General features: G+C 42.2%; 1 protein-coding gene across 2 annotated transcripts in view; it reads right to left on the bottom strand.

The window, feature by feature from the left end:
- Window positions 1-18,771, bottom strand: part of ppcdc (phosphopantothenoylcysteine decarboxylase) — an 82,774-nt gene extending 64,003 nt beyond the window's left edge. The window contains exon 1 of one of the 2 annotated variants that reach the window (XM_059946175.1): window positions 18,662-18,771. In XM_059946175.1, the coding sequence (XP_059802158.1) occupies window positions 18,662-18,748 (87 nt within the window). In that variant the 5' untranslated portion in view covers window positions 18,749-18,771. The remainder of the gene's footprint in view (window positions 1-18,661) is intronic. The other variant, XM_059946176.1, reaches the window with a different exon arrangement.
- Window positions 18,772-25,622: the final 6,851 nt, after the last annotated feature.

The following is a 25,622-nucleotide window of genomic DNA, read 5'->3' on the forward strand; positions in this document are numbered from 1 at the left end:
GGACCAATGAAAGGATCAAGTCACAATAGTGCAAATAACTCAGCCATATTGCCTAGTTTGATGCAAGCCAATTAACACGCCCCATTAGTTTAAGAATGTATAGTTCTTTGCATATGCAATCTCCTTCTCTGTTGAGCAGCCTGAGCTTTTAACTTCAATTTACTGCTTCCCATTTACAAAAAAACCTAAATACTAATTGCAAGCTTCCTAAACATATTTGCATTTACAATAAGAACAGAAGCTTGTTTCTTGTCAGAATTAATGTCTGCTATATTCACATACAGTAACTCCAGAATACTCCCTAACACCCATCAACCTTCCCTCAATGCCCTCTTTAACTGAGTGATGAACAGTTAACTGTAAAAGAGCAATTAAATTTCAACCACATTGTTGTCATTTAATGGCTACACCAAGGAGGGCAAATCTTCTTCTATAAGGACATTAGTGAGCCAGATGAGATTTTATGGTAATGCTATTACTCAATATGCACACATACGACTCCAGATGCTGGACACTAAAACAATAAGCAAAATGCTGGATGAACTTTGTAGGTCAGGTATCATCTGCGGAGGGAAACAGGTAGTTGATGTTTTGAGTTGAGATCCTTCATCTGGACAGAAAGAGTACAGGATAAATAGAGAGTATAAAGAGAGGGGAGTGTAGCAAAATCTTGACCAGAACATTTGACACTGCCTGACCTGCTGAGTTCCTCCAACAGGTTGAAAGGTGTCGAAAGTTCCCCTTTACTGATATTAGCTGAAAACTGATTGAATGATAAATGGAAACTCAGATAAGGATGAGGCTAAAAAGAACAAATTTAAAGACTTTTACTCTTCCAAATCTAGCAACCCAAGTGTCTACTGCTTGGTCCATTATACATATGCTAGCTCTTTAACAGTCACCCCACTGGTTCCACTTTCTTACCTTTACCCCATAGTTCTGCAAATACATCTCAGTCAGATGTAAATTCCATTTACTAGAGAAACTTAATATTAAGCTTTTCTCCCCAGCCCTTCAGGCACTCTATTCTATATCACAACTTGTTGATCTTTGTTAACCACTTAAATCAGTTTTTTTTTGGTTCATGACTCGTAGGGTATTCGATGTACTTTCTTCTTAATCTTAGGAACAATACTACTTTCTTCTAGATAGCGAGGTGAAGGGCTCCTTCCCTCCACTAGCCTGCAGGTCACCCTTGGGCAAGCTGTAGCACCTGCTTAGCGCCCCGATCTGGGATCATGTGAAGCTATGGGAACTGTTGGTGAATGGCCGTATAAGCAGCTGGTGCATATCGCAAGAGCTGGTTAGCCACACCAGGCAGATAATCTCTGAAGAGTATCAATGATGGCTGGGGTCACCTGTCTTTTAAGGACACTACCCAAAAGGCTATGACAAACCACTTCTGTAGAAAAATTTGCCAAGAACAATCATGGTCATTGACCATGACTGTCCACACCATATGACACAGGACATCAGGATGATGACGAGTCGACAACTACCTTTTTCAGACACTCTCATTAAATTTCTCCTTAAATATGGCCTTGACAATCTTGATAAAACAAAGTGCCTAGGATTAGTCAAAATATTGCAACTAGAGTCAAACCATTAACTTCTGAAGATTTAGCATAATTTCATGTAGGACTTTGAACTAAAATGTTGACCTTTCTTCCTCACCACACTAACCTCACCCACCAATGCAGCTCGACCCACAGAGTTCCTTCAGCAGGAAGTTGCTCCAGGTTCCCGCAGCTGCAGTCTCTTGTATCTCATACACATTTCCACTTTGTCTTTGTTTGCTGTATTAAAGATGTTATGCCTTCTTTAATAGTTTATTACTTCTTTTGCACATGAATTCATAGCTACACGTCTTACATCCCAGAAGAAGCTACACTTCAAATTAAGTATCTCAGCTAAAAGTCACTTTAGAATAAACATGAAAAATGTCACAAAAATGTAATTATAAATGTGAACGTGTAACATGATAGAATTAGGACAGATGCAAATAGGAACCTAGTTGCTAAGATGCGAAATCTATAGTCAAGAATCAACCTTTATGCCCCTCTAACCACAAAATTCAAATTAGGAGATTGCATCATCTGACATGTACGTGAGAAACTCTCTTCTAGAAGGAGTAATTTTTTTAAAAATTCTCACACGGACACACAAAACGTGATGGTGTCTCCGGTTAACCTTTCCAATGTGGGAAGACACCTTCAAGGTTAACTGAAATTAGAGGGGAATTTATTGCTCAACAGACTGCATACCTTGGTTGGGAAAACCAAAACCAAAAGTGAGTCATATATGTCGAACATTGCAAAAATTAAGTGATAACCACAAGCTACATATACATGAGGTTAGCAGAGACCAAAACATCCATTCATCAGTTACTCATAGAAGTTGGAATCACTGAGAAAGATGGGCAAATGACTTTAAGCAGATATCATTCCTCTCCAGTGAAGATTTGTTTTTGTTTTGATTTCCTTGATAAAATTATTGGAGGGGGCGAAATCCCCTCCAAGGGACTTTTTAGGACCGATCACTTGAGGATCCAGCTTGTTCTTTTAAAGCGTTGTTAAAGTTATACAATCTTGGAAGTTTAATATGAGATTAAGAATAAATATTGTATTCTTTATCCAGGCATGATTTAGGTGGTGCAGAAATTGGCATTTATACAGACAATAATATGTTATTGAATCATTCTAATGCACTACATGATATGTTATCAAAGTTTGACACCAAGTCACATTAGACGTTAGGAAAGGCTTGGATATTAACAGAGAAAATAGAACATTCAGCCTTCTGCCCATGATGTTGTGCCAACCTTTTAAACTACTCTAAGATCAACCTAACCCTTCATTTTTCTATCATCCATGTGCCTATCTTAAGAGTTTCATAGATGTCCCTAACAGATCTGCTTCTATCACCAGCCGGGCGTTACACCACTCTCCATGCAAAAAAAAAACTATCTCTGACATCCTGCTTATACTTTCCTCCAATCACCTTAAAATTATGCCCCTTTGTATTAGCCATTTCCACACTGGGAAAAATTCTCTGGCTATCAATTCGATCTACGCCCATCGTCTTGTACAGCTCCATGAAGTAACCTCTCATTTTAGAGTCTTAATGGAACTGGCAAGAGGACATGAGATGGCTTGTTTGGCAAGGAATTATGGAGCAGAAAACTTAGATAGGTAAGTGTTTAGTTGTGAATGATGATTAGAATCAAGGATACAGAACAAAGAGTTAGAACCAATGTTGAGGAAGGAAAAAAAAACACTTGCAACTTATCACTCTATAGTGAAAGTACATATGAGCTTAATTAAAGACTGTAAGCAAGTAAAATGCAATTTAGTGGAATTTATTTCCTTGCACATAGCACCATCTAGTGTTAAACCACACAGTTCCATGATAACACTTTAAAATAGACAGATGTAGGGTCACACATTATCAATCAGCTGTTCTGCATTACCTACAATGGATGTTGTGTGGTGAGTATCATGTTCCAGGCTATGAGGTAATAATACGTATTGCATCACATTGACTTGCTGGCTGTCCTGTGAACAATGCATGCATTTTGAATAAAGAATTTCTTTCTTTACAGTCATACATATATACTTGGGTAACATGTATATATGTATATGAAGGTATGTCATCCAACACGGTTATAAATTTCTATTGATGTATGGTGGAAATTGGTTACACCAGAATTTGGTATCAGGATCGCAAGAGGCTGCAGAGGATTGTAAGACTCAGCCAGCTCCATCACGGGCACAGTCCACTTCACCATAAAGGCCATCTTCAAGAGGCGGTGCCTCAAGAAGGGAGCATCCATAACTAAAGACCCCGACCATCCAAGACATGGTCTCTTCTCGTTACTACAGGACCCTAAAGATCCACACTCAACAATTCAATAAGAACTTCTACTCTTGTGCTACGAGATTTCTGAATGCTCTATGAACCCACTATCACTGCCCCATTATTGCTTTTTTTTGCACTACGTATTTTGCAATTTATAATAATGATTCTCTTTGTTCGGTACTGCTGCCACAAAACAACAAATTTTATGTCACATGCCAGTGGTAATAAATCTGATTGAGATATGTTTTATGTAATTGATTCCATTACGTATTTTATTCACAAAGTTCACACAAAATGCTGGAGAGACTCAGTAGGTTAAACAGTTGGCGTTTCAGGCCAAGAACCTTCATTAGAATTGGAAAAGAAGGGGGCAGAAGCCAGAATAAGGAAGTGTGGGGGGTGAGGAGAAGAGGTTGAAGCTGGCAGGTGATAGGTGAATCCAAGTAAAAGGAGAAGATGGGTGGATGAGGGAGGAGGGATGAAGTAAGAATCTGGGAGCAGATAAATTATAGAACATAGAAATCTACAGCATATTACAGGCCCTTCGGCCCACAATGTTCTGCCAACCATGTAACCTACTCCAGAAACTGCCTAGAATTACCCTACCCTATCCTTTATTTTTCTAAGCACGTACCTCTCCAAGAGTCTCTTAAAAGACTCTATTATATCCGCCTCCACCACCAGCAGTGCATTCCAATGCACTCACCACTCTGTGTGAAAAACCTACCCCAACATCCACTCTGTACCTACTTCCAAGCACTTTAAAACTATGTCTCCTCATGTTAGCCATTTCAGCATTGGGAAGAAAGCCTCTGGCTATCCACACAATCAATGTCTCCCATTATCTCATAAACCTCTGTCACATCACGTCTCATCCTCTTTTGCTCCAGGGAGAAAAGGCCAAGTTCACTAAACCCATTCTCATAAGGCATACTCTCCGATCCAGGCAACATCCTTGTAAATCTCCTCTGCACTCTTTCTATAGTATCCATATTTCCTGTATTGATGTAACCAGAACTAAACACGATACTCCAAGTGGGGTCTGACCAAGGTCTTAATTAGCTGTAACATTACCTCATGGCTCTTGAGCTCAATCTCATGGTTAATGAATACAAACACACCATATGACTTTTTAGCAACACTGTCAACCTGCGCAACAGTTCTCAGTGTCCTATGGATATAGACCTCAAGATTCTCCACGCTGCCAAGAGTCTTACCATTAATATTATGCTCTGACTTCAAACTTGAGCGAATGAAATGAACCACTTCATACTGTTCTGCGTCCTATCAATATCCCGCTGTAGCCTCTGACAACCCTCCAGACTATCCACATTATCTCCAACCTTTGTGCCCTCAGTAAACTTACTAACCCACCTTTCTACTTCTTCAACCAGGTCATTCATAAAAATCACAAAGAGGAGGGGCCCACAGAACAGATACCTGCAGAACACCACTGGTCACCAACCATCACGTAGAAAACAAACCATTCACAACCACCCTTTGGCTTCTGCGGACAAGCCAATTCTGGATCCAGAAAGCAAAGTCTGCTTGGATAACTTGCCTCCTTACTTTCTGAATGAGCCTTGCATGGGGAACCTCATGAAATGCCTTACTGAAATCTATATACACTACATCCACAGCTCTACCTTCAGCAATGTATTTTGTTACATCCTCAAAGAATTCAATCAGGCATGTAGCCATGCTGACTGTCCCTAATCAGATTGTCTCGTCTCTCCAAATGCTCATTAATTCTGACTCTCAGGATCTTCAACAACTTGCCCACCACTGAAGTAAGGCACATTGGTCTATAATTTTTCGGGTTATCTCCACTCCCATTCTTGAACAAGGGAACAACATATGTAGCCCTCCAATTCACTGGTACTTCTCTTGTCCCTACTAAGGACACAAAGTTTTATTTCATAAAATCATTTCCTTAGATTTCACCCTAAACCACTAATTTCTCATATTCCACCCATTTTTTATTCATTTAACCTAATCTTTCCCCACTCCCCTATACAAAAGTGAAATTCATATATGAATTTATTACTGGGTGTCCCATGCAATCAAATTTATATTAACACAATTATTGAAATGAATAGGAAACAATAGGGATGGAAACATAACAGGAAAGAGATAAGGTTACAGAGTGAAAAACTTTCTTCAGAAAAAGAGGTAGTGAAGTTATGCATTTAAGCACAATACATTATTATTTGAAAGGGAGGAGGTCCTGAAAGTGGACTACGGAGAGTTGGGAAGGAGGTTGAGAAGCAGGATCGCAAAGATAGTCATCTCAGGATCACTGCCTGTGCCATGCAACAATGGCTATAGGAAAAGAGTGAGGTGGAGGATAATTATGTGACTGAGGGATTGGGGGGGGGGGGCAGGGATTCAGATTTCTGGATCATTGGGATCTCCTTTGGGCAGGAGTGACCTGTACAAAAAGGATGGGTGGTACTTGAATCCCAGGGTGACCGATATCCTAGTGGGGAGGTTTGCTAAGGCTATTGAGGAGTGTTTAAATTAGGATTGCTGGGGGAGTGGAAACCAAACTGATGAGACAGTGGAAGAGGTGGTTGGCTCACAGACAGAGAAAGCTTGAAGACAGCGCGAGAGCGAGGACAGGTAGGTGATAGAGAAAGGAGTGCTCAGATTGATGGTTTGAGATGTGTCTATTTTAATGCATAGCGGATGAGCTTAGGGTGTGGATCAGTACTTGGAGCTATGGTGTTGTGGCCATTACAGAGACTTGGATGGCTTAGGGGCAGGAAAGGACAGGCAGGGAGTCAAAAGAGGTGGGGGCATGGCACTGTTGATTAGAGATAGTGTCATGGCTGTAGAAAAGGAAGAAGATATGGAGGGATTGTCTAGAGAGTCTGTGTGGGTAGAAATTAGGAATAGAAAGGAGTCAATAACTCTACTGGGTGGTGTATAAAAAAAATCAACCCAATAGTAACAGGGACATCGAGGAGCAGATAGGGAGACAGATTCTAGAAAGGTGTAATAATAACAGGGTTGTCATGGTGGGAGATGTTAATTTCCCAAATATTGATTGGTGTGTCCCTGGAACAACGGTTTAAATGGGGTGGAGTTTGTTAGGCGTGTTTAAGAAGGTTTCTTGACACAATGTGTACAAACCCCATTTCCAGAAAAGTTGGGATATTTTCCAAAATGCAATAAAAACAAAAATCTGTGATATGTTAATTCACGTGAACCTTGATTAAACTGACAAAAGTACAAAGAAATGATTTTCAATAGTTTTACTGACCAACTTAATTGTATTTTGTAAATATAAACAAATTTAGAATTTGATGGCTGCAACACACTCAATAAAAGTTGGGACAGAGTTAAAATAAGATTGAAAAGTGCACAGAATATTCAAGTAACACCGGTTTGGAAGACTCCACGTTAAGCAGGCTAATTGGTAGCAGGTGAGGTATCATGACTGGGTATAAAAGTAGCGTCCATCAAAGGCTCAGTCTTTGCAAGCAAAGATGGGTCGTGGCTCACCCTTTGTGCCAAAATTCGTGAGAGTTAGTCAGTTCAAAAGGAAAATTTCCCAACGCAAGATTGCAGAGAATTTAGGTCTTTCAACATCTACAGTACCTAATATTGTGAAAAGATTCAGAGAATTCAGAGACATCTCAGGGCGTAAAGGGCAAGGTTGGAAACCACTGCTGAATGCACGTGATCTTCAAGCCCTCAGGCGGCACTGCCTAAGAAACCGTCATGCTACTGTGACAATTATAGCCACCTAGGCTCGGTAGTACTTCAGAAAATCATTGTCACTTAACACAGTCCGTCACTGCAAACAGAAATACAACTTGAAACTGTATTACGCAAGGGGGAAGCCATACATCAACTCTATGCAGAAACACCGGCGAGTTCTCTAGGCCCAAGCTCATCTCAGATGGACCGAAAGACTGTGGAACTGTGTGCAGTGGTCAGATGAGTCCACATTTCAGCTAGTTTTCGGAAAAAACGGAGTTCTCCATGCCAAAGATGAAAACGACCATCCTGATTGTTACCAGCGAAAAGTGCAAAAGCCAGCATCTGTGATGGTATGGGGGTGCATCAGTGCCCACAGCATGGGTGAATTGCATGCATGTGAAGGTACCATTGACTCTGAGGCATATATTAGGATTTTAGAGAGATATATGTTGCCATCAAGGCGACGTCTCTTCCCAGGAAGTCCATACTTATTTCAGCAGGACAATGCCAGACCACATTCTGCATGGGCTACAACAGCGTGGCTTTGTAGACACAGAGTGTGTGTGCTTGACTGGCCTGCTGCCAGTCCAGATCTACCTCCTATCAAAAATGTATGGCACGTCATGAAGAGGAGAATCAGACAACAGAGACCACGGACTGTTGAGCAACTGAAGTCTTATATCAAGCAAGAATGGACAAAATTTCCAACTGCAAATCTACTACAATTAGTATCCTCAGTTCCAAAACGATTAAGAAGTGTTATTAAAAGGAAAGGTGATGTAACACAATGGTAAACATGCCTCTGTCCCAACTTTTGTTGAGTGTATTGCAATCAACAAATTCTAAATTTGTGTATATTTACAAAATACAATTAAGTTGGCCAGTAAAACTATTGAAAATCTTTTATTTGTACTTTTGTCACTTAAATAAAGGTTCATGTGAATTAACATATCACAGATTTTTGTTTTTATTGCATTTTGGAAAATATCTCAACTTTTCTGGAAATGGGGTTTATAGATAAGCCTACAAGAGAAGAGGCTGGACTTGATCTGGTATTGGGAAATAAACCTGGTCAAGTGTCAGATCTCTCAGTGGGAGTGCATTTTGGAGATAGTGATCATAACACTATCTCCTTTACCATAGCATTAGAGAGGGATAAGAACAGACAAGTTAGGAAAGCATTTAATTTGAGTAAGGGGAAATATGAGGCTATCAGGCAGGAACTTGGAAGCATAAATTGGAAACAGATGTTCTCAGGGAAATGTATGGAAGAAATGTGGCAAATGTTCAGGAGATAATCTGCATGGAGTTCTGCATAGGTACGTTCCAATGAGACAGGGAAAGGATGGTAGGGTATAAGAACCATGGTGTACAACAGCTGATGCCAAGAAGAAAAAAGAGCTTATGAAAGGCTCAAAAAGCTAGGTAATGACAGAGAGCTTGAAGTTTATAAGGCCAACAGGAAGGAGCTCAAGAAAGAAATTAGAAGAGCCAGAAGGGGCCATGAGAAGGCCTTGGCAGTCAAAATTAAGGAAAACCTCAAGGCCTTCTACAAGTATGTTAAGAGCAAGAGGATAAGACATGAGAGAATAGGACCAATCAAGTGTCACAGTGGAAACGTGTATATGGAACCAGAGAATATAGCAGAGGTACTTAATCAGTACTTTGTTTCAGTATTCACTACAGAAATGGATCTTGGTGATAATAGGGATGGCTTACAGCAGACTGAAAAACTTGAGCATGTCGATATTAAGAAAGAGGATGTACAGGAGATCTCGGAAAGCATCAAGTTGAATAAGTCACTGGGACTGGACGAGATATACCCCAGGTTATTGAGGGAGGTGAGGGAGGAAAATTGCTGAGCCTCTGGCGATGATCTTTGCATCATCAATGAGGCCGGCTGAGGTTCCAGAGTACTGGAGGGGTTGTGAATGTTGTTCCATTATTCAAGAAAGGGAGTAGAGTAGCCCAGGAAATTACAGACCAGTGAATCTTACTGCAGTGGTTGGTAAGTTGATGGAAAAGATCCTGAGAGGCAGGATTTATCAACATTTGGTGAGGTATAATATGATTAGGAATAGTCAGCATGGCTTTGTCAAAGGCAGGTCATGCTTTCTGAGCCTGACTGAATTTTTTGAGGATGTGACTAAACACGTTGATGATGGTAGAGCAGTAGATTAGATTAGATTCAACTTTATTGTCATTAGATTCTAACTGCATTTCAAAGCCAAATGAATCTAATGAGAAATGCAAAGAATAGTTATTTACAAAATAACTGTGAATAAAAATTAAGTGCTACAGCACACAAATATAAAAGTACTGAGACAATACAATATGGGTGTACTGCTTAGCGCTGTAATGTGAGGTTCAGCAGGGTCACAGCTTCAGGGAAGAAGCTCTTCCTGTGCCTGCTGGTGTGGGATCGAAGGCTCCTGTAGCACCTATCAGATGGGAGGAGAGTAAAAAGTCCATGGTTAGGGTGAGATGCATCCTTAATAATGCTTTTTGCCTTGCCAAGGCAGCACTTATGGTAGGTGTTCTCAATGGTGGGCAATTGGGTGCTGATAATCTGCTGGGCAGTTTTCACCACACGCTGGAGTGCTTTGTCACACCACACTGCGATGCAGTTGGTGAGTATGCTCTCAATAGTACAGAGGTAAAAGTCCATCAATATACTGGGACAGAGGTGAGCTTTCGTGATGCTCCGCAGGAAATAAAGGTGCTGGTGTAGTGTATATGGATTTCAGCAAGGCATTTGACAAGATACCCATGCAAGGCTTATTGAGAAAATAAGGAGGCATTGGATCCAAGGGGAAATTGCTTTGTGGATCCAGAACTGGCTTGCCCACAGAAGGCAAAGAGTGGTTGTAGACAGGTCATGTTCTGCATAGAGGTCAGTCACCACTGGCGTGCCTCAGAGATCTGTTCTGGGACACCTACTCTTTGTGATTTTTATAAATGACCTGGAGGGATGGGTTAGTAAATTTGCTGATGACACAAAGGTTATAAATATTGTGGATAGTGTGGAGGGCTGTCAGAGGTTACAGCAGGACATTGATAGGATGCAAAAGTGGGCTGAGAAGTGGAAGATGGAATTCAACCCAGATAAGTGTGAGGTGGTTCATTTTGGTAGGTCAAATATGATGACAGAATATAGTATTAATGGTAAGACTCTTGGCAGTGTGGAGGATCAGAGGTATCTTGGGGTCCGAGTCCATAGGACACTCAAGGCTGCTGCGCAGGTTAATTCTGTGGTTAAGAAAGCATACAGTGCAGTGGCCTTCATCAATCGTGGGATTGAGTTCAGGAGTAGAGAGGTAATGTTGCAGCTACACAGGACTCTGGTCAGACCCCACTTGGAGTATTATGCTCAGTTCAGGTAACCTCAATACAGGAAGGATGTGGAAGCCATAGAAAGGGTGCAGAGGAGATTTACAAGGATGTTGCCTGGATTGGGGTGCATACCTTATGAGAATAGGTTGAGTGAACTGTCTTTTCTCTTTGGAGCGATGGAGGATGAGAGGTGACCCGATAGAGGTGTATAAGATGATGAGAGGCATTGATCATGTGGATAGTCAGTGGCTTTTTCCCAGGGCTGAAATGGCTAGCAAGAAAGGGCACAGTTTTAAGGTGCTTGGAAGTAGATACAGAGGAGATATCAGGGGCAAGTTTTTTTTTTAATGCGGATAGTGGTGAGTGTATTAAATGGGCTGCTGGCGACGGTGGTGGAGGCAGATATGATAGGGTCTTTTAAGAGACTCCTGGACAGGTATGTGGAGCTTAGAAAAACAGAGGACTATGGGTAACCCTAAGTAATTTCTCAGATAAAGACATGTTTAGCACAGCTTTGTTGACTGAAGGGCCTGTATTGTGCTGTAGGTTTTCTGTGTTTCTGTGTTTCTATAATAGAAGGAACTCAAAAAGGTTTAGGGGTTCACTAACACAGAACAAAAGGCAAATAAAAGCAAAAGCAACACAGTAACATCAATGGGCTAGTCCGCTTCATAACTATGACTAGAAAAAATAAAGCCTTTGCAAAGTACAGAAAACATATCTTACATTTTGTTAATGATATTAAACATATGATAGAAAGTCATATAATAAGATTTTAGGGCAGAAAGTACAAATCTCAAAAAGTAATGTATAGAGGTGTAAGGAAGGTATTATATAGATTAACTGATTCATGTGTTGGCAGGTGAAAATCTGACTGCCAAATCTAATAGGAGAGGACTGAAGGCCATGGAAGAAAGAAGAGGGAGGAGCACCAAAGGGAAATGATAAGGTGAGAGGGGAAATGGGAATGGTGAAGGGGGGGGGGGGCTGTCCTCTCCTATCAGATTCCTTCTCCATTCCTGGATCTCTTTCACCAATCAACTTCCCAGCTCTTTACTTCACTCTCCTTCTGATTTCACCTTTCATCCTGTGTTTCTTCCTCCCCTCCCCACACTTTCTTACTCCAAATCCTCATTTTTTTTTCCTCCAGTCCCAATGAAGGGTCTTAGCTGAACACGTCAAATATACTTTTTTCCACAGATGCTACCTGGCCTTCTAAGTTCCTCCAGTATTTTGTGTGTGTGTGTTGCTTGGATTTCCAGCATCTGCAGATTCTCTCTTGTTTGTGATTAGAAAAACAATTCTACTTTCATCTTTCAATTTTTGAACCGTCATTGAGCAAACCAACCTCCAAGAGCTAGCCATTTGTCCACTACCAAATGACTGCACTTGGTAGAAATTGGCTCACACACACAAACCAGTTATTCTGACACCCTAAGCATCCATTGTATTGCTACTTTTCTGTGAATGCCTTACTAAAGCATTGTGTGTCTTTTGGCTAAATAATAAAATGAAAAATACATTTAGTTTGTTCCTGTGTTTCCTTTTGTTAAAAAACTGCCAAACTATAATTCTACCATTTATATTAACAATGGTAAAATTGCAGAATATAGTTTAACAGAACGTGTGAAATTTGTTTGACAACTGATCCCATTAATGTACCATGGGATTATCCCCCTCCCGTCCCAGTGGCAGTAACAATATAAATATAAACTGGCATTCCATTCTCCTTCTGTTTATTTGTATTCCCACACCATCTCCCCTCTACACATACATACCGCGCCCATTTTGTTCCACTTTCACGTGAAAATATTTTCCGTCTGCATTAACAACACCCATCCTTCTTGGTTTCCCCTGTCCTTCACTCTTGCCCCCAGATACCTAGATCTCTTCAGCCATAGGGTTACCGTTTTCTGTGAGGTTGCCTGCGGATTTTTCCCCTTTGTTTGTTCATCTCAAAATGGCACTGTGAAAGTATTAAGAACCTTGGGAGTCAAGATGGCTCACTGATGTCACATTCACAAGGGCCTACTTAGGAAGTCTTTTAAACTAACCCCAGTGAGTAGTCCAGATTGTCTAGTCGGCCCACTATCCTCAGTTTATTTTTGACTGCATTTTGCTATTCTCCAGCTGCCTTCTTACCTCCAACAGTGAGTCCCCCCGCTACTATCAGACTCTCGAATGAACCTCTTGTACGATAAGATGGATTCTTGACCTCATAATCTACTTTGTTATCATCTTGAATTTTATCTCTTAACTACATTGTACTTTTTCGGTAGCTTTTACACTTTATTCTCCATTGTATTGTAGTCAGCTCCAGTGGACTGGGCGGATGAGATCTACAGTGAGATCCAATGACCAGGAAGGCAGTACCACAACATTCCATGGAGAGTGAAGGACATAACAAGCCACAGAGTCATTATGGTAGTCCACTGCAACCATGGAGGACCCTAGTTTGTGATGCTTGTTCGTACCATTGGACTCGAACTTCTGAGGTCAAAAGAGTAGAACTGTCCCAGTGCAAGGGCATATCCACTTTAAAAGCTCTCCCACACAGGTTTCCTGTTGTAGTCAGACATGATGGACAACCACCACCGCTACCTCATTGTACTGGGATATATATGAACAGTGCAAGATAAGCTTTTCATGGCATCTTGGTCCATGTGACAATAATAAACCAAACTCAATTAAATCAAAAATACAATAAAATTAAATCTCAGCTCTACTGAATCAATGCACATCAAAATATATATCAATGTGAATCAAAACCTTATAAACAAATTCACAAGTCTTTGAGTCAAGACATTTCTCCTCATGTCAACCCTGTACAACCAACCCTATAACCTTTGACTGTGCTCCTTTGTTCTAAGATTTTCCAGCTGGTTAACATAGAATAATACACCACAGTACAGGCCCTTCAGCCCACAATGCTGTGCCGACCCTTAAATACTGCCTCCCATATAACCCTCCACCTTAAATTCCTCCATATACCTGTCTAGTAGTCTCTTAAATTTCACTAGTGTATCTGCCTTCACCACTGACTCAGGCAGTGCATTCCACGCACCAACCACTCTCTGAGTAAAATACCTTCCTCTAATATCCCCCTTGAACTTTCCACCCTTTACCTTAAAGCCATGTCCTCTTATATTGAGCAGTGGTGCCCTGGGGAAGAGGCGCTGGCTGTCCACTCTATCTATTCCTCTTAATATCCTGTATACCTCTATCATGTCTCCTCTCATCCTCCTCTCCAGAGAGTAAAGCCCTAGCTCCCTTAATCTCTGATCATAATGCATACTCTCTAAACCAGGCAGCATCCTAGTAAATCTCCTCTGTACCCTTTCCAATGCTTCCACATCCTTCCGATAGTGAGGTGACCAGAACTTGACACAGTACTCCAAGTGTGGCCTAACCAGAGTTTTACAGAGCTGCATCATTACCCTGCAACTCTTAAACTCTATCCCTCGACTTATGAAAGCTAACACTCCATAAGCTTTCTTAACGACCCAATCTACCTGTGAGGCAACTTCCAGGGATTTGTGGACATATACCCCTAGATCCCTCTGCTCCTTCTCACTCCCAAGTATCCTGCCATTTACTTTGTACTCTGCCTTGGAGTTTGTCCTTCCAAAGTGTACTACCTCATACATCTCTGGGTTGAACTCCATCTGCCACTTCTCAGCCCACTTCTTTCAATGTCTCTCTGCAATCTTTGACAATCCTCAACACTATCCACAACACCACCAACCTTTGCGTCGTCTGCAAACTTGCCTACCCACCCTTCTACCCCCACATCCAGGTCGTTAATAAAAATTACGAAAAGTAGAGGTCCTAGAACCGATCCTTGTGGAACACCACTAGTCACAACCCTCCAATCTGAATGTACTCCCTCCACCATGACCCTCTGCCTTCTGCAGGCAAGCCAATTCTGAATCCACCTGGCCAAACTTCCCTGGACCCCATGCCTTCTGACTTTCTAAATAAGCCTACCATCTGGTTAAATATTGTTTCAGCTCCTACTCTCTCAATCCATATTTAAGAGTACATATTTAGTGTAATGGGCAGGGCTGCTGACTCACCACACCAGAGACCTTGGTTCAATCCTGACCTTTAATGCTGTGGAGCTTCTTTGTTCTTCTATGACTCTGTGGGTCTCCTCTTAAGCTCCAGTTTCATCCCACATTCCTAGGATATGCTGGTTGGTAAGTTAATTGGCTTCTGTCCATGCAACACACACAAAATACTAGTGGAACACAGCAGGCCAGGCAGCATCTATAGTGAGAAACACTGTCGACGTTTTTGGCCGAGACCCTTCGTCAGGGCTAACTGAAAGTAAAGATAGTAAGAGATTTGAAAGTAGTGGGGGGAGGGGGAAATGCAAAATGATAGGAGAAGACCAGAGGGGGTGGGGTGAAGCTGAGAGCCAGAAAGGTGATTGGCAAAAGGGATACAGAGCTGGAGAAGGGAAAGGATCATAGAACGGGAGGCCTCAGGAGAAAGAAAGGGGAAGGGGAGCACCAAAGAGAGATGGAGAACAGGCAGAGTGATGGGCAGAGAGAGAGAGAGAAAAAGTGGGGGGGGGGAACTAAATATATCAGGGATGGGGTAAGAAGGGGAGGAGGGGCATCTGGCTTCTGTACATGTTAGGTCTAGACCTAACATGAAAGTGAGTGGTAGAGAAGCTGATAAGAATGTGGAGAGAATTAAAATGGGATGAATATACTTGGTTGATGATTGGTGTAGATTCAGTAGGATAAAGGGCCTGTTTTTGTGGCATAATGTTCTTTGACTCTAAGACTGTGTTTGTCTCAGTAACGTCACTTCTCAAAGATCCTCACCATCTAGGCTATGTCTCCTTCTCGCTGCTACCATCAGACAGGAGGTATAGAAGCCTGAAGCCCCACATCACCAGGTTCAAGAAAACCAGTTCCCTCTGGCCTTTCAATTCTTGAATCAACCTGCACAACCCTAATCACTACCTCAGTACAGCAACATTGTGACCACTTTGCACTTCAATGGACTTTATTTTCGTTTAATTGCACATACTTGTTTATGTTTCAAGGTTTTCATGGCACCTGTTCATACATGTACTTGTGCCTTTGATAACAAACTCAACTTTGGGAGGTCACCTGGAATTCATCTAAATTCCTACCTGTAATTCCCATCCAATTTGATCTCCTATTTGGGTATAGTTACCTGTTCATATCTATAATTCTGTGGATAGATTAAACAAAGTGCAGATGATTCAGTCAGAATATAAATACATGATGGATATGGTTAAGGTCAGTGATCAGATGCCTCATCTGGATCTACCTATCATTTGCCAGCTTTTGTCTCTTTGTCCTCATCTCTTTGGAAAAGCCAGCTCTCCTCTACCTTTCAGTCCAGACTGAAATATTGACCTTCCATTTCACTCCACAGATGCTGTTTGACCTGATGAATTCCTCCAATAGCTCAGTAATCAGATTGGCATTCTTACTAAAAGCGACTGCTGTATTGCTTCAACCTTGTAAAACCACGCTTGAATGGTTTATCACTGTTTGTAAATGAAGTCAACACTGATATTCTGACTATGACTAATTTACAGCAATATTGTTTGGGCCTGTGCAGAAATCATGGGTCCAAGGCAGTCTGGAGGATGAGAACTGAAATTTAAACAGGCAAAAATAGGCAGAATTTGCAACTAGAATTCAAACTTCAGTATCATTTGGGTGTAACAGTTCCAATTTTTCAATGCAGAAGGACGAGGAGGAGCTGGTACAGGTAGGATCCTCACTATCCAGGATATACCCTCTTCTGATTGATGCCAGAGAGGAGGAACAGGAGCATGAAGACACACATTCAATAATTCAGGAAGGGTTTCATAACCTCCACCAGATTTCTGAATGGACCATGAAAACAACATCTCTTTTTATACTACTTATTTATTTAGAGTATATGTCTTATTGTAAATCATAGTATTTATGTATTGCACTGTACTACTACAACAAAACAAATTTCATGACATATGTCAGTGATAATAAACCTGATTTTGATTGTCAGTCATAGTGATGATTGGTTCATAGAAATTCCTGAGAGATTTAAGCCAGAGATTATTTATACCAAGTCAACTTCAAAGTTATTGCTCACTTACACACTGGGGATAATCTACAGTGGCCTATTGAGCTAACAACCTGCTTGTCTTTGGGGTGTGGAATGAAACTGAAACAAAAAACTTGTGGTTGCAGGAAGACATGTAAACTCACACAGACAGCACCAGAGGTCAGCACAGAACCTGGATTGAAGCTGCACCATTTATTGCCCAGAAAAGTTTTTGACATTTTACTGAGCTAAAAAGATTTCAGGTGAATCAAAGTACTTATGTTTTTCAAGGCTTGAAAATACATACCCTTCAAACTATTGAGGCCACTTTTATGACTGCATTACTATAGCTAACCATCATACAAGATCAAAAACTTTGCAGGCATTCCTCAATTCAAATGGAGGATATATGTACATACTTTGCTTAAAGAAAATTGTTTCACTGAGGTATGCAACTTCATTTTACAAATTGATTTTCTGCTTTAAAAACCAGCATGCCACACACTCCATGTGCAGAAACACATCCTTTTTGTACATCAAAAGTTAATTGCACTTCCTTTCATGACAGCACTAAAGTGCTTAACACAGACAGCAATCTTTAATAGAGAAACACCAAAAACTCACAAATAGCAGCATGATGAAAAACCACATTGTGTGTGTAAGGGATATTAACTTAACAATAAAGTATAACCAACACATCAGTGAGAACTTTCCTGATCTTTGATACATTTGTCTCTTATCTTTGAGAGGCAGACGGAAGCTCTCTTCTGCTCTAATTTCTTATCTGACAATTGAGACCACCAACAGTGCTACACCGTGCCAGGTCAGATCAGCTATGCTGACATATTTCACAAATTGACTTGTAACCTTAAGATAACTGGGGACAGTCCTGGCTGGTGAATAGTGCAATGGAAATCCAAGTCCTTTCTTTAAATAAGCAATTTTGATTTGTTTGGCAATTTCAAATACCCACCAAACAATGCTACCTCAACTAAATCCACCAGAGAGATGAAGTCTTTCACTACCACCCAGCTGCTTCCACTTTAATCTCCCCTCAACCCCTCTCCATTCAAACCTCTTCCCATTAACCTCCAATCCATTAATATCCCCTGTACATTGACTGCTTCCTAATACTGTACCCCTTAACACCTTCTTTTAAAACCATCTCACCTCACCACATCCCTTTTTAATTTCCCCCTCACCCCAGCCCCTTTAACCCTGACCTCTTTAGCCCCAACCACACCACTACCCGATTAACCCCGTCCCTCCCTCATTAGCCCCGCCCCCTCATTCACATCCCATTAACGTAACCCCCCAACCCCTTCCTTTTAACCACATCCACCCAACCCAACTAACCCAGCCATTCACCCCCCCCCCTCTATTAACCTGGTCCACTCGCCCTCCATTAACCCCACCCCTCACCCACTCCCCTCATCACCATTCATTAACCCCGCCCCCTTACCCCTCCCCTCAGTATTATCCCCATTAACCTCGCCCCTTTACACCTTTCCTATTAAACCCCGCCCTCTTACCCCCCCCCCCCCCATCACCGTCCATTATCCCGTCTTCCTCAGCTCCCTCCCCACTAACCCCGGCCCCTGAACACCATCCTCCATTAACCCCGCCCCCTTATCCCCTCCTCCTCAGCCTTTCCCCCGTTAATCCCGGCCCCTCAACCCCTCACCTGACGCAACTCCAACAAGCGATTCACCAGTTCCGGCAGTTTGAGAGCGGCCGCGCTCCCGCTGGCGGCCACCAGCACCCGCGACATCCCGCTCCTGCTGACAGCGACAGGGTTAGAGGGGGGAATTGAACGATTCCAGCTACCTTCATTCCCCTCAAGCCTCCATCTCGTCCCTCTATTAAGCTCTTACTCCCAATTTTCTTTATAATCATTTATAGAATTTTAACTTTTGATTGTGCGATTGATTCATAACACTGTAAAACACTGTATAACATTAAATATTGCTTATCCACCTCCACACGCAATTAAAGAGTTGGTACAGCCCCGACGACGGTGGCGCGGTCACTTCTGGGAAATGTAGTCTTCAATCACAAGCTGGATCAAACTTTACGCATGCGTGGATGTGTATTTCCATTATCCGCTACAATTGTCCTGACGAAGGGTCTCGGTCCGAAACGTCGACAGCGCTTCTCCCTATAGATGCTGCCTAGCCTGCTGTGTTCTACCAGCATTTTGTGTGTGTGTTGTTGTTTGAATTTCCAGCATCTGCAGATTTGCAGCTCAGTCCCCAAAGAACAAAACATAGCACCAACTGCGGCGACCGAACGTCAAAATGAAATATGGCAGCAATTTGTCTATATCATTTACCCTAAAATTGCGAACAAAGTAATGCTGACATTGGGGTTCAGGTAACACGAGACTGCAGATACAGTACTGGGAATCTGGATCAAAACATGCAAAGAGCTGGAGGAACTCAGCAGGTCAGGCGATATTTATGGAGGGAAATGTACATTCCACATTTCCGGCCAAGACCCTTCATCGGGATAGCTCAACGTTGACTGTTTACTTTCCTCCTCAGTTCCTTCAGCATGTTTTATTGTGAGTTGCTCTTAAACATCTTTTGAGTTTGGTGAATGGCCTTCAGGTAACCCAAGATCCTCTGCGGATGAAAGGCCTTTATTAAAGTAAATGACATTCTAAGTTCCTTTACCCGGCACTGTTCGCTTCTGCCTCCTACCCAAGATCCACAAACCCGACTGCCCTGATAAAGCTCATTGTCTCTGCCGGCTCCAGCCGTAATGAACTCTTGTCCTCATACCTTAACTACATTCTACAACCTCCTACCCCCGGCTCTGTCCCTTCCCACATATATCCTCAACACTTCTTGTGCTCTCGATCTCTTCTCTTTCATTATCCTGGCTCTGACAGCCTCATTTTCACCATGGATGTCCATGGTGTCCTCAATCTGGAAGGTCTCTTTCAATTAAAAAAAAAACAGATCCCCTCTACCATCACCACCACTCTCCTCCGTCTGGCAGAACAGGTCCTCACCCTCAACAATTTCTCCTTCGACTCTTCCCACTTACTTGAGGGGCAGCCAGGCCCCCAGCTATGCCCACCTTTTCGTTGGTTATATCGAACAGTCTTTCCCGATAATGTTCGCAAACTTTTCCTCCGCTAGGTTGACGGCTGCATTGGTGCAGCTTCATGCACCAGTGCTGAGTTCGTCAATTTTATCGCCTCCATCTTCTACCTTGCTCTTAAATCCGCTTGGTTCATTTCTGACACCACCCTTCCCTTTCTGGATCTCGCTGTCTCCATCTGCAAGACTAACTATCGTTCGACATCTTTTATAACCCTTCCGATTCCTATATCTATCTTGACTATACCTCTTTTACAGTTTCCTGTAAAAGTACTATTCTCTTTTTTTAGTTCCCTCATGTTCCCAGGATGTGGCTTTCTTTTCCAGTACATCAAAGATGTCCTCCTTCTTCAAAGAACGAGGGTTCCCTTCCTCCACCATTGATGCTGCCCGCACCTGCATTCTCCTCCATCTGCCGAACATCCACGCTCACCTCATCTTCCCGCCGCCTTAACAGCGACAGCGTTCCTCTTGTCCTTATCTACCACCCCATGAGCCTCCACATCCAATACACCATTCTCCGTAACTTCTGCCATTTCCAAAAGGATGCTAGCACCAAACATAACTTTACCCCACCCCCTCCCCCATTTTCTGCAGGGTCGCTCCATGATTCCCTTATCCATTAGTACTTTCCCACTAATCTCCCTTTCCACACTTATCCCTGCATGCGGCCAAAGTGCTACACCTGCACATTCACCTCCTCCCTCATCTTCATTCAGGGCCCCCAATAGTCCTTCCAGGTGAGACAACACTTTACCTGCGAATCTATAGGGATCGTCTATTGTGCCCGGCACTTCTGATGCGGTCTCCTCTACAATGTTAAAGCCCGACTTAAATTGGGGACCGCAGTCGAATACCTCCGCTCCATCCGCCAAAGCGGAACTTCCCGGTGGCCAAGCGTTTTAATTCCAATTTACCTTCCGATGTGTAGCTCCACGGTCTCCTCTTGTAACACAACAGGGTGGAGGCACAGCATCTTATATTCTGTCTGGTAGCCTCCAACCTGACGGCATGAATATTGATTTCTCCTTCCAGTGAAAAAAATCCACCCCATCCTCACACTGATATTTTATCTCTTCTCACCTCTCTATCCCCTTCCCTCAATGCCCCCTCCTCCTTCCGTTTCTCCTATGGTCCACTTTCCTCTCCTATCTGATTCCTTCCTCTCCTTTCCTAACCATTTGGCTTCACCCATCATCTTCTAACAATCCCCCTTCCTTGTCAATCTGGAAGAAGGGTCTCGGCCCATAACGTCAACTGTTTGTTCATTTCCATAGATGTTGCCTGACCTGCTGAGTTTCTCCAGTATTTTGTGGGCGTTGCTTTGGATTTCCAGAATCTGCATAATTTCTGGTGTTAATGACTTTCAATTAGTCTTGGGCCGTGGAATGGGTTTTTTTTTGGCACTTTTGTGGCTGGAATAGCATTGCCTACACACATTAGGTCTTTAAAAACTCCTACTATTCCTAATGATCCAAGCTCAATATATTTATATAATGGTGTGTGGTCAAGTGGTTATGGTGTTGGTCTAGTGACCTGAAGGTCACTAGTTTGAGCCTCAGCTAAGGCAGCGTGTCTTGATTAAGGCATTTAACCACACATTGCTCTGCGACACCGGTGTATTGGCCCTTGCCCTTCCCTTGGACAACATCGGTGGTGTGGAGAGGGGAGACTTGCAGCATGAACAACTGCCATGCCAGTCTCCCATACAACCCTGCCCAGGCCTGCGCCCTGGAAACTTTTCAAGACGCAAGTCCATGGTCTCTCAAGACTAATGGATGCCTTATATATATATATATAATTAATCTATATATTATATAATTTATTTATATTTTTGACACTATATATACACACACAGGTAACAATTATTGCACATTCCAACCTGCTCCTGACATATAGTAGTGAGTCACCACCTTGAGCAGGTTAAATTAATTGGAATCATTGAAAATCACTGGGGCAATAAGCAGTTTGTTGGGTGAGGAGGCACTCAGCTAATCAAGCAACATTTATGGGAAGAAATGACTCGGATGTACTCCCTGACTCCAGCATCCGCAACGGCTATAAGAATTCATTGGCACACTTAGGCTCATATTCTTAAAAAAAATTGAAACTGAAAAAAGAAATAAAAACATGATGGTTGTCTGTAGTGAACAACGCTGACAGGAAATGTGCAGAAGAGTTTTTAAAGTGGAAAAGCCATTGCACTATGGTAGTTCCATTCTCTCGACCAGAGGTTCTGGTTACAAACTGGTGTCTTTCTTGGTTGCAGTGGATGACCTGGACTTTTGGGCCTAGACATGCCCTTCACTCTCCGTGCAGTATTGGAACGCCACCTTCCTGGCTGTGGGATCTCACTGTAGATCTCATCCACACTGTCCGCTAGAGCCAACTTCGCATGCTAGGACAGGCATGCCCCTATCTCACTGGAGTTTGAGGCTGCTAGCTACCTTCACTTGGTTTAGCCTGCTTGTCAAAGCAGTGCACCAGGGTGTGGCCTCTGTCATATGCAAACATCTACATGGAACCACAGGTGACAGCCTAGTGTCCAGTGAGGAGCAAAGATGAATGAGCTGCCCCAGAATGGACACAACAAACCCCTTCACACTTCCTCCATGCATGTCCCATTTCAAAACATATTTTGTAAATATTCAACAGGTCAGATGGGGAAAAAAATTAAGTGTTTCAGGTCAAAAATCTACAGAATTAGGAAAGGATAAAACACATTAGATTTAAGTTTCAGACTTCCACAGATCAAGCTCTCCATGTGCTCAGTAGACAGGCTGGTGGACCTTGATACACAAATTCCTTACAGAAATAACTAATTCATCTTGTGCAGGCATCTCAGTCAGCTGTCATCTTTATTGCACAGTTACAGGAGAGATGCACAGGACAAAGGGAATATCTCTAATAGGGTGAGATCAGGGTTGCAGAGGGTTATGCTTTTGAAGTTATGCAACTGATAGGTTAATGAAGGGATAACACAAGAAATGAGCAATTAAACTAATCTGGATGTTTCCACCTGGCGACCAGGTCAGCTAAGCCTGCTGTACGCAGACTGTGTGAGCCACTACAGCAGGTGCAGGTCCAGTTCTCCGCCATATTGACTTCTTCCACGTGGATACTGACAGCATTGACATTTCAGACTGTGTCTGATCTCTTCCTGGGTAATGTGGACTACTATAACCCAGAAACCTTGCTTCAATTCACTGAAAAAGGGTCTAGGTGCTTTGAGCTGGGAAAGCATGCCTATTGCAAAAGCACTGGCTCCCATGTTTCAATCAACATAGAATTCCTCTACCATTTTCCTGGAGCTGCAATGACTTAGATCCAAATGCACAGCTTCTTTGGTAGACTATTTGCTTTCATTTGTTATCTGTAAATGCCCTCATACTTTCCTGTTGCATCCTTAATATTATTTCCATTTTATTAACCTATCAACCAAATAACTTATTCAACAGCATATCCTCATGACAACATTGGCCTTAACCTGTCAGAGACATTCCCTTGTTCGCTGGTGAGATGCAGCTGAAGGGGTAGTAATGGCCTTGTTCCAGACTAAACCCCCATGATTTTGCACCTGATCTAGTCTGGACCTCACGTGAATTGTAGTGAAGGGTGGGTGAGAGTCTGCATGGTTGAAAATAGCTGTCCACTGAACAAAGATATTTGCAGTTTTCACTTCTGGAAATTGATTCTCCTTTCAAATCTACAGTCAAACACTCTCCCCAGAAATAGAACCATGAGCCAAGTAAATTACAATCCCATCTCCAACCTTCCTTTTTTAAAAAAAAATCCATGAATATATCATCACCTTGTATTTGACTCCCTTCAATCTTGTTTCCAGCTGCCCCAGAAATGAAATGGGGCATTAAATCATGTACATTCTTTCTTACATATTCTTATGTAAACTATCCAGAAAATCATAGAAATTGTTTTGCCTTTATGGCATTTGTTTAGTTTATTATAATTTCGCTTTAGTAATTCGTTTGTTATCATTTTCTAGTTAGTTAAGTTTGTTTAAAGTAAATTCGTTGTCTGTGATATATCACGGCATGCGATGACGTCACACCCGGTTTCGCCGCGTCTTGTGGGAAAATAGCGGTTTGGAGAAACGGGAAGGCGGGGGCTCACATGTGCAGGATCAGCGCAAGTTTTCTTTCTACGCACTAGAAACATAAGTGAAGCAACGCCTTTTCACCATACGTTAATGTGGAAGAGTGAACAGTAAACGGTTAATCTTACTGGGACCGCCTCATTGATTGGTTTATGCTTGGTGTTTAGTTCAGAGTTCTTTTACACCTGTGCAAGAACACTACAGTCTGGACATAAATAGCCATTCAGCTCACTGTGCTGATGCTAGTGGTAAAAGAACCATCTGACCCAATTCCACTTGACTGTGTTAATCCTGGAGATCATGGCTCTTCAAGCACTTGCCCAATTACAGCTCAGAAGTGATTAAGGTTTCTACTTGTACACCTTTCCAGGCACTTACTCTTCCTAGCCAATCTGCTGTTTGAACACAGTTCTAAACCCTGTTCTCTGTCATAGTCAATGTGGAACATCCTGTTCTAGTTTGCTTCTATTTTTATTTTTTTTCTTACACCATATTCCCTTTGCACCCCTGCTGAGTTCTCCAAACATCTATTTTTACTCTCTCCAATTTCTAATTCACTTATCATCGGCATCTGAGTGGAGGCACTCAAAGCATCAGATGACTTGCAGGAGTACATTCAAATGAAAAGTTGGATACATTTACTTAAAGAGGTAACCAGACAGATAGCCAGAGGATGGAAGAGCAAGACAGAATGTTAGGACATTTTGGGAACTGGGGAATTTCAAAGCCTTGACTAGTGAAGACTACTAAACATGAAGTAAAGAGAGCATTTTTTTCAAAACTGAATTTACAGATACAGGATTGAAGGAAGTCACAAAGGCAGTAATGAGCAAAGATGTTGTAACCTGAGCACAATATAACAATATTGAATTTAAAGAATTCTTGAACTATAAGCCATTACAGGTTAGTTAAACTGAAAATGGTGAAGAAAAGATTAACCATGTAACCATCACAGCACAGAAACAGGCCATCTCGGCCCTCCTAGTCCATGCCGAACTCTTAATCTCACCTAGTCCCACCTACCCGCACTCAGCCCATAACCCTCCACTCCTTTCCTGTCCATATACCTATCCAATTTTACCTTAAATGACACAACTGAACTGGCCTCTACTACTTCTACAGGAAGCTCATTCCACACAGCTATCACTCTCGGAGTAAAGAAATACCCCCTTGTGTTTCCCTTAAACTTCTGCCCCCTAAAATCATGTCCTCTCGTTTGAATCTCCCCTACTCTCAATGGAAACAGCCTATTCACGTCAACTCTGTCTATCCCTCTCAAAATTTTAAATACCTCGATCAAATCCCCTCTCAACTTTCTACGCTCCAATGAATAGAGACCTAACTTGTTCAATCTTTCTCTGTAACTTAAGTGCTGAAACGCAGGTAACATCCTAGTAAATTGTCTCTGCACTCTCTCTAATTTA

Source organism: Hypanus sabinus, chromosome 21 (genome assembly GCF_030144855.1).
Source record: "Hypanus sabinus isolate sHypSab1 chromosome 21, sHypSab1.hap1, whole genome shotgun sequence".
Lineage (NCBI taxonomy): Eukaryota > Metazoa > Chordata > Chondrichthyes > Myliobatiformes > Dasyatidae > Hypanus > Hypanus sabinus.